At 59.7% G+C, this 9,416-nt stretch overlaps 1 protein-coding gene across 1 annotated transcript; it reads left to right on the top strand.

The window, feature by feature from the left end:
- Positions 1 to 2,148: 2,148 nt before the first annotated feature.
- On the top strand, positions 2,149 to 9,336 carry LOC115069389. The gene is made up of 6 exons (XM_029560904.1): positions 2,149 to 2,203; positions 2,366 to 2,408; positions 3,083 to 3,148; positions 7,820 to 7,911; positions 8,451 to 8,683; positions 8,977 to 9,336. The coding sequence occupies exons 1-6, from the start codon at positions 2,149 to 2,151 to the stop codon at positions 9,319 to 9,321; spliced, it is 834 nt and encodes a 277-aa protein (XP_029416764.1). The 3' UTR covers positions 9,322 to 9,336.
- Positions 9,337 to 9,416: the final 80 nt, after the last annotated feature.

The raw sequence follows: 9,416 nt of genomic DNA, 5'->3' as shown, positions 1-9,416 counted from the left end.
GTAGAATGGCAGGTTTCAACAGTTGTGTCACTAAGTCCCCTGGTCAGGGAATACTCAAGCCTGACAGGAGCCAGGCTGCTGAGGACCCCAGGGAATGAGGGCTGTGGCTAGGTCAGAACATTTGTCTCTGTGACTTGGCTTTCTTCACCCCACCTGTCGAATCCCATCCATGAGGAGGCAACTGGTGCTGGGGGGGTTCAGCCAGCCATGGTGACTAGGCTGCAATCTGGAGGATCGTGAAGAATCTCCCTAAGGGGCTGGAGAGATGGCTCAGCAGTTAAGATCACTGATTGCTCTTCCTGAGGTCCTGGTTCAGTTCCCAGCACCCAGATGGCAGCTAACACCCATCCTTCACTCAGGTTTCAGGTGATCTGATGCCCTCTTCTGGCCTCTGCTGGCACCAGGCACATGCGGTTTGCTTCTACAGATGCAGGCAAGACAAAAACAAAACAAAAACAAAAACAAAAACAAAAAACCCTCCACAGTGCACAGTTCGTATGGCTCTGTAGGTCCTGGAAGATTCCCTGACACCTTCCACCCTCCCTGGGGCAGTTGCCTGAATGACACTGGGAAAACTCTCTCCATTTCCAAGATCACTTTGGAGATTCCAAGATCACTTTAGAGATAGAGGGGCATCCTGGCTCCCATCCTGTCTGAGACTGGATGCTTGCTCTAGCTAGCGAGATCCTTCACACCCCAGTGGCTCCTGGGGACAAAAGCCCACAGGGCTTCCAGCCACCCAGATTCCTCTCTGCACATTCCTGGGCCTGGTTGGACCTGTACCTGTAGCTGTAATGAGAGGAGGCAGGGTCTGTAGGGTGCCTGGTGGGGCATGGTGCCCTGTGATGGGCAGGCCCAGAGCTGTAGATCACCATCAGGCACTGTTGGAAGCTGCCACTTCACCAGGGATGGCTACATCTTCCCAGGTATCCTACCCCATCCCTTCAGAAAAGGGCATTCTGGACTGGTCTAGGACCACGGGGGGGGGTGGGGGACTGTACATTGAAGCTGGGTCTAGGGAAATTCCCACACCACTGTGAGGTGAGCCGAAGACACTGGAGGATGTACTGTGGGAATTTCACCTGTGGGATCTAGGCCCTGAAATTTCCCAAGTTCCCTCAGAAAGTGGGGTATAAGATCCACCAGAGGCATCTAACCTGGCTAATGGTGGGGACGCTTCTGGCCTTTAAGAGGCAAGAGCAAGCAGTGAGACCCTGGATTCACTGGCTTTGTTTCCGTTTCTTTATTGGCAGCTCTGAGTTACCTGATTTGAAGGGTGAGGGATGGCAGGTTGAGGGTGGAGAGTTACACAGTTCCTGCTCACAAGAACTGTGGATCCAAGAAAGGCCATGGGGCTAGCTCCACATCAGTGGGGTGCTGTCTCCCAGAGGTCTGAACTTGACCAGTCATGGCTCCTCTCTCAAGCCAGGGTACCATTGTTGAAAAGCGGTTGTGCAGGAGTACCATTAAGACTGGAAGCTGGGTGGGACCACTGAGACTCTACGGAGAGCTTAAGATGTGTGAGGGAGCTCGGCCACCTGCCACAGGTTTCCACCGTGAAGTTTGAGGCCGCCAAGCTGGATGTCATAGGATTTTCACCAGGCAGGCTCATGCCTTGGGTTTCCCCAACACTTTCGGAGTAATAGGCCCCAGGTAGGAGTAGGGATCAGACCCGAGTGGCTATTTCCATGGAGGACCTACTGGTGGAGAGTGGGTGCTGAACACCTAATGGAGCAGTTGGTCTTACTAAACAGGGCATCTCAGAAGGTTAGGGACTCCAGGCTGTGGACTCCAGAGCCAAGGCCATTGTTAGGAGGGTGGACAGCTGTGGTCCTCTGAAGCTGGCGGGGGGTCACCCTTTCCCATTCCGGCTGTGTTCAGAGTTACCCTATAAGGTTCCTTAGCCTCAGGAAACCTGAGGTCTTTTAAAAGCCTCATTACAAGTGAGGTGGAGTGCTCCTTCAACTCAGGCTGGGTGAGTGCCCGAGAACAGGCCCTTCCCTGGGCCCTGTGCACCAAAGGTCATGCTCCTGGTGCCTGCGCAAACCTTAGCACCCAAAGTGTGTATTTATTTCCACTGTGTCGCCCAGAGAAATGGAGCTGAAGTTGCACCCTGCAGAGGACCAGCAAGAACACTAGATCAGAAGAATGGCCCAGCTTCCCCCAGCGCTGCGCCTCCCCTGGTGGTCAGCCTCCTTCCCTGGTAAGCAGGGCCCAACGTAGCCCAGCGCTGCGCCTCCCCTGTGGGTCAGCCTCCTTCCCTGGTGGTCAGCCCCCAGCCCTGATCCTCCCCTGGTGGTCAGCCCCCAGCCCTGATCCTCCCCTGGTGGTCAGCCCCCAGCCCTGATCCTCCCCTGGTGGTCAGCCCTCAACCCTGCTCCTCCTCTGGCGGCCAGAGTGCAGGCAGGGTGAGCTGCTGCCTTGACTCTCCAAGACTGGGCTGGCAGTTGAGAAGGCAAGGGAGCAGAGCTGCAGGTCTGTGACTGTATCTGGCTTATTGGGGAACCAAACCACTGGGGAAACGGGAAGTTCAGTGAGGTCAATAGCCTGGCACAGGCCTTGCTTCCGAAACCGGGAAGACTGCGGGCGCACAACGGCCCGAGTAGGCACAGGAAGATGCGAAGGTTTGGATGGGGCGCAGGTCCGAAGGAGGCCAGGCCGCTAGATCGGTGGCACATGGGGTCCGGCGTGTGCGTGCGCCTCCGGGCAGAAGGTGCTTGAGAGCAAGCCGCGCTCCAACCGGAGCCTGGGAGGAAGGAACTCTCAGCCTCGGGAGCCGGTAACTGGAGGGGCGCAGAAGCACAACGGAGGAGGTGGGCAGCCCCGGTCCGAGGGGCGAGCGCGGCAGACTGCAGGCGCGTCTCGGGCAGGGTGCGCACGGGGCACCGACTGAGCGGGTGCGGCCGGGGCTGCCTGGAAAGCCGAGACTCCGCTGTGGCTTGCGCCGTCGCCGTCGGGGCGCAGCGGTGGGGGCGCCGCCTCCGGCAGCCGCGCGGGGTCCGGGCGGGAGGGGCAGGGGCGGCGCCAGGCGGTGGTGACGTGCTCCGGGGACGTGCCGCGCGAGGGATGAGAGCACTTAAAGTCGCCCCCGGCTCGGCGCTGGGCAGCCGGGGCGGGCAGAGGCGGGCGTAGCGGCTGGCGGCGGCAGGTAGGCGCGGCGGGATGCTCGGGCGCTGAGGCTGGCACGCTCCGAGCCGCCCCGGGGATGGGTCCCGCGGGTAGGGCCCTGGCGCAGCAGGTGCCCCCCCACCCTCGGAGATGGCCTCGCGGCCCCTCTCCCCTTCCCCTCCTAGCTCTCTGGCCCCGGCGCTCCCCAGGCTTGGTCGGACCCTCTCACCCCTGCGGCTCCACCGAAGGGCTCCGGGCAGCAGGCGGCTCTCGTACCCCGCCTCCCAGCCAGCGCAGAAGCCCATCCGTCGGGCGGCCCTCGGGGGCTGGGCTTCATCCAGAAGGCCGAGCGGTCCCGAGTATAAATAGCTTGGCCCAAGGCGGGCTGGAGGGCGGCCCGGGCCCCTGGGCTATATTTGGTGGGGATGCTGCGGGCCTCCGGGAGCCCTGGATCGCCACCTAGCCTAGGCCGCCTGCCTGGCGGGAGGGACGCACGTGCGCTCCGGTGGTTGGGGGGTGCGCTCCAGCCTCCTTCTCCCGTCCCTTTACCTCTCTTGCTATCATGTTAAACTGACCCACGGTGAGCAGCTACTCACCCATACTAGGCACATGAAAGTGGGGCTTCTTCGTAGAATGGGCTGGGTTCGCTTGAACCTCCTCATTCCGTGAAAACCAGGCACAGAACCTCCGTTTTCTTATCTAAAAAATGGGTTCACTAGACTCCTGCCTGGATGCTGGGCCAATCAAGATGCAGACTCGACTTCAAGGGACGCGCTTAGCTCTGGACCACTGCCGATGGTGGTGCGTGGAATCTGGGTGAGGGACAAAGGGACAGCAGAATCTAGTGTCCTTTCTGTACGAGACGCACTGGGCTGCCTGTCCAGGCCACCGAGGCCGACAGGATCACTCTGTGATGCCCGGAGTCAGGGCCACTGGGTGGTCTTACAGACAGTAAATGGCAGGGACTCCCCACGCCAACACAGGCCCAGAGGCTTATCCAAAGCTGAGTGGGTTGTTTGGCGAGCCAGGTTATTTCCCATGCCACCCAGTCCATCCCACAGGCCCAAGAGTTGGCTGGTGCCCACTGGGTGCTGGGTTTTCTGTGCTGAGGAACGAGGACAGTCCCCAAAGCCCGGGACTCCTTCAGGATGGGCAGTGACTGATGCACAGCCAGGGTGGTGCGCGTGGGTGGTGTGTCTGGCCCTCAAGGGTTACTGGGGACACTGCCAGAGGCTGGGTCTCAAGATAGACTTGCCCACAGCCTCAGTGACCTTGGGCAGATCTAGTACTCACTGCCTGGACGCCTGGGTTTGGAGCAGCAGTAAGAAGAAAGCGTGATTGATCCTGGAGCCTCCAGTGGGTGGGAACGCACAGTGCGCCGCTGTGCCACGCTCACTGACTCTAGGGCGGGTCCTACAGTGACCTGGCCGGGTGGAAAGGGAGAGCCAGCGAGGAATGAGTCCGGGCGGCACCCGGGGCCCCAGGCGGGTTCTTCTGGGAGGTGGCGCTGAGGGACTGGAGAGCCTCTGGATCAGGCCTTAGGCCACCTTGTACGGGATAGGGGCGCGGGCGGGCTCAAGCCAGGAGTTCTCAATGTCACCTTGCGTAGGCCTCCCGGCCTCAATGTCCACCTGTGGAATGGGTCACCAGGGGCAGATGCGCTCACGGATCAGCTGCGTACCCGCAGAGCCCCGGGCTGCGCGCCCCGCTCCGCCCCGCCTCTAAGGGCAGAGGATGCTGCGGGCAAGGCGCGGGTCCCTGCGGGCGCGTGGAGCGGCCCCTGGAGGTGCTGCGCGCTGCAAGTACGGTCGCGAAGGACATATACTCCAGGCAATACGGCGGCAGCTCCTCCCTTGGCGCGGTCACGTCCCCCACGTCCCAGGGCCGCGAGGGCGGAGCTTCCTGCCCTCCCCAGCCCTAGCCGGACCCACCGGGCCCCGCCCAGGTCTGCCCGACTTCTACCGCCCGCGGGCAGATGGAGCGAGGCTATCCTTTAGCGGCCCTCCAGCCTCTTCCTAAACCCAGCTCTCTTGCCTGTGGCCACTCCTCCATACTTGGCTGGTGTGGGAACTGGGGGGCGTCTCTGACTTCCAAGCCATCCCCTAGCCTTGGCCTTAGACCTTGGCTTTGGAGGACAGCATGGGAGTCCATGGATCCATAAGGTAGCTTTGTTCAGTGTCCAGTAGGTCTCGGAGGGACCTCGATGGAGAGGGGTTCCGAGTCGTCCAGACCACTGACCCCAACTTTGCAAAGAAGGGGGGGGTCCCAACACAGCTAAGGGTTCAGTGTTCCTCACTGAAGCGACCTCAGGGCTGGTCTCCCCTGAGGTGTCGGAATCTGGACAACTGTGCATTCTGGCAAATGATGCCGTGTTTCTGCCTCACTGGACCCTGCAGAGTCGATGTGAGCTGACAGGAGAGTCTACCGGGAGCGCCAGGCATGCACTTAGAGGATGGGCAAACAGAGATGGGGTGGAGGGCCATGCCAGCCCAGGGCCCGCCCTCTGCTGCCCTCTGCACTCCTTGCCAGAAAACGTCCGTAAAGACTTGTCCATGGCCTGCCTTTGCACACTGGTGGGCTTAGGGACAGGTGGGGATCTGGGATGCTAGTGTAAGGAACGCAATTGCCCCAGTGCTTGCAGTGTCTACCTGGGCCACGAAAGCAACGCCATTGGCTGGCCCCTCCAACCTGTGACAAGCACTTAAGTAGGCAACTGAACAGGCCACAGAACGCAGGGCTTGGGTCACTGGGCACTTGGTCTACAGGAACCAATGAGTCCAACTGCTGAGGCTGTAGTGCAGGCCCTACAGTGTAGGCAGGGAGGGTCCCTAACAGCTCTGACCTGAGAGGTGCAATGGGCCCTGGATGCAGGGTCTCCTGGAAGGGCTGGTCCAAGGGGCTCCGATGCACTCCTGCCATAGGCTGTCCCTGCCCAACTGCAGCTCCAGGGGTACTGGGCCTTCCAAAGGCCTCTGGGGACCAGCCTTGGTAGCACCCTGGAGCCTCTCCTGACCCAACCCCCAGCCCCAGATCAGCTTTCTGCAACCTAGAGGCTGGGTTATTTCTGGTGGCTTCACATGCTACCTTGGGAGGGTAAATGTCACTGAAAGGCCAGCCAGCTGGGATGTGCCCATGATTGCTGATGGAGATGGGCAATGGTGGGTGCTTCCTCCCCCTGTGGATAGTCACAGGGTGGCCCCAGGGTTTTCTTGGAGCAGCCTGCACTTTGGCCCATCTGGGCTCTGTCACCCTAGATGAGGTCTGTGGACCGTCTTCTCAAGGCAGTCTGGGAATCCTGGCCCCTACTCTCCCCATGTGTGAAGTCCCCTGCCTCCAGCGTCTGGCTGGCCAACAGCAGGCTTAAACTCCACCCCGGGTTGTCAAACTGTAGCCTCCCATCTGTAGGGTCTCTGGTGACGGGTTGGGGTGGGCCTTCGTTGAGGCTACGTTAGCGTGGCTGGTGGCCCAGGCTAGGTGAGGACAGCACTTGGCTGGGAGCTTCCTGTCCGGGTGCCATCATCTCCTTGGCACTGAAGGTGGCACCCCTCCGCCCCCCGTAAATCTCACATGGCAGCCACGGGTCTCAAAAGTCTCAGAACATGCTGTGCCCTCCTGCCCTTTGCTCACCCTCCAAGACCGCAGTCAGAGGGCACCTCACCTACAGCAGGTGATGATGTCCCTAGCTCCTTCTTCTGTCCTGTGGGGACTCTGGGAGCTCTAGTGAGGGACTAGCTTTTGTAAAGGGCAAGCAAAGGAAGAGACACTTCAAAAAGTGGGGGTGCCCATGAGCTCCTACAAGTGCTGGGTGGGCACAGCTGATACAGCTCAGAGGCTCAGGCCTGGGAGCCCCAACTTCTCTGCGGGAACCTTAGGTTTGTAGAGTTGGGGTAGTGCTCACTGAGGGTTCCGGGCATGGTCTTTTCTGCCTTGCATGGCCACTAAATTTTTATTACACTTAAATAAATTTTTATTCTGTGTGCCTGGGGAGGGAGCATGTGTGTGCCATGGTGTGTGCATGCCACAGCAGTCAGGACAGCCCGAAGGAGTCAGTTCTCTCCTTCCACCCTGTGGGTCGTGGGGATTGAGCTCAGGGTGTCAGGGTCGGTGCAAGGTGCCTTTAGCTGTCTTGCCAACCCCAAATTTATTTTTAAAAGTGCATCAGACTTACAAACAAGCAGAGACCCCAGAGTTGGGCACTCCACCTATTCTCTCTATGACCACTCTGGACTCTGGGCCTGGGTCCTAAAATGTACTTTTTAGTTTCTTCAGATTTTTAAGTCTTCCCATTATATATGATCTTGGGGCCTTTTAAACTCAGGGTAATGGGTAAGAAGTGTTCTGACTGTGGCACATGACACTCCTGGGCCTGTGGGGAGAGGGTGGTGACTCAGGCAGATGTCAGAGGCAGGGTATGTACAGCCTTTAGGGCTGGTGAGTACTCCTGGCAGAGCTGTGTGTAGCCTGTGAACCTTAGGGAACCCGGATAGAGTCACGCTGAGCCTGGACTTTGCAAGGCACAGTCTAGTCCAGCATGTCTATGCACCAACCACAGTGTTCACAGTAGGGAGCCAGCAAAGGGGCAGGGCTAGAGCCCAGGGAGCCATGCTCAGCCCTCCCAGGGTGAGCAGCTGAAGTGGGAAGCTGTTCTGGTCAGGGGCTTACACCCAGACGCCGGCCACCTTCATACACCATGGCTTGCTTTCCTTCCCAGAGCGCTGGTGACAGACCACTGGTGGAGAGAGGTACAACAGGCTGGACTGAACACCCAGGTCGGAGGCTGCCCTTTCTGCACCTCAGTCCTTGGTGAGGTGGCTGACAGGCCAACCGCTGGAGTTAGGGGAATACTGATGTGGGGAGAGGAAGATACAGGTTTAGACCCAGCTTTCCAACCTGCTTTGTCTCCCACAAACTAAGCCCCTGAATTTCACAAAAAGGGAAGTCGGCCCCGGGTGGGTGTGAGGTTTGGGACAGTCCCTGCTTGCCTTGGCTGCTGGGGGCCAGAAGGATCTACTCCCACAGACTGGCTAGGAGCTGCCACCAGTCCTCCCCCGACCATGGTCAGCCCCCCCCCACAGTCAGTCCTCCCCCCACCACGGTCAGTCAGTCCTTCCTCCACCACGGTCAGTCAGTCCTCCCCCCCCACGGTCAGTCAGTCCTTCCCCCCCGCCTCAGACCTTCCGGCAATCCATCAGCACCCTTGTCTTTCCAAAAGCCACCGTCATGGATGGTTCCAGGCGGAGGTACAACCACCCGGCTCTGCTCAGGGGAATTGGGAAGTGATGCTAGTGATAAGCCGCACTCAGGTACCACAGCCTGTGTACCTCCATGTGCCCCTGCTGCAGACCTCTGCCCAGCCAGTCAGCCAGAAAGCAGGATCCAGAGTGGGCAGGACTCACTTCTTTTAGAGTTAGAGCTGGACACCCGCCCTGGACACTTAGGGGAAGACTCAAGAGTGTGGCCGGAGGGGACAGGAAGTACAGGTCGCTGCCAAGATTGTGCCGCAGGGCACAGCTTCTGCCCAGCACAGCTTCAGAAAACAGCCAGGCCCACTTCCTGGGTCTCCTCAGGAAGTAATGTGAGTCTTGGTTGGCCCCCGCCCCCCAAAAGGCTACTGTGTGTTGCAGCCAGCTGTGTGGGAGCAGGAGGCTGGACGAAAGGCCCAGTCGGCTCACTAGGTAAAGGTGGCCAGAGAGAGGGGCCCTGAGGCAGCACTGGCAGGCTGCCCATGGCTGAGCTGTAGAGCGGCCAGGTGCCAATCCTGGGGCTCCCCAGGTGTCTTGCCTGTCTCCGTCCCCACCCTCTCCTGCTGGGCTGCAGCTGAGATGGTCACCCTGGCAACCTGAGTCAGCACTGTTTCCTCTTGCTCAGGGTAAGGCGGAACCAGCCCTCCTGACGATGGGAGGAGCTGTGGTGGACGAGGGTCCCACGGGCATCAAGGCCCCCGATGGAGGCTGGGGCTGGGCCGTCCTCTTTGGTTGTTTCGTCATCACTGGCTTCTCCTACGCCTTCCCCAAAGCGGTCAGTGTCTTCTTCAAGGAGCTCATGCATGAGTTTGATATTGGCTACAGCGACACGGCCTGGATCTCCTCCATCCTGCTGGCCATGCTATACGGAACAGGTGAGGGGGGGCCCAGGAGCCCAAGTGAGCTAAGGGGCCTGGGGAGAGTCCTGGGGGTGGCTGGGGATCCTGCCAAAAAGCCACAGGTTCTCTGAAGGCAAAGTGTGTCCGGGCCCCTGTCCGAGCAGGTGGGTTGTGTCAACAGCAATCAGGCTCCACAAGATGTTCTTTCAAAGATGGCCGCTTCCTG

The sequence above is a fragment of the Nannospalax galili genome, unplaced genomic scaffold, assembly GCF_000622305.1.
Source record: "Nannospalax galili isolate Female #2095 unplaced genomic scaffold, S.galili_v1.0 scaffold1250, whole genome shotgun sequence".
Taxonomy (NCBI): domain Eukaryota; kingdom Metazoa; phylum Chordata; class Mammalia; order Rodentia; family Spalacidae; genus Nannospalax; species Nannospalax galili.
The sequence above is the reverse complement of the archived record's forward strand: the minus strand, read 5'-3'. Positions and strand labels throughout refer to the sequence as shown.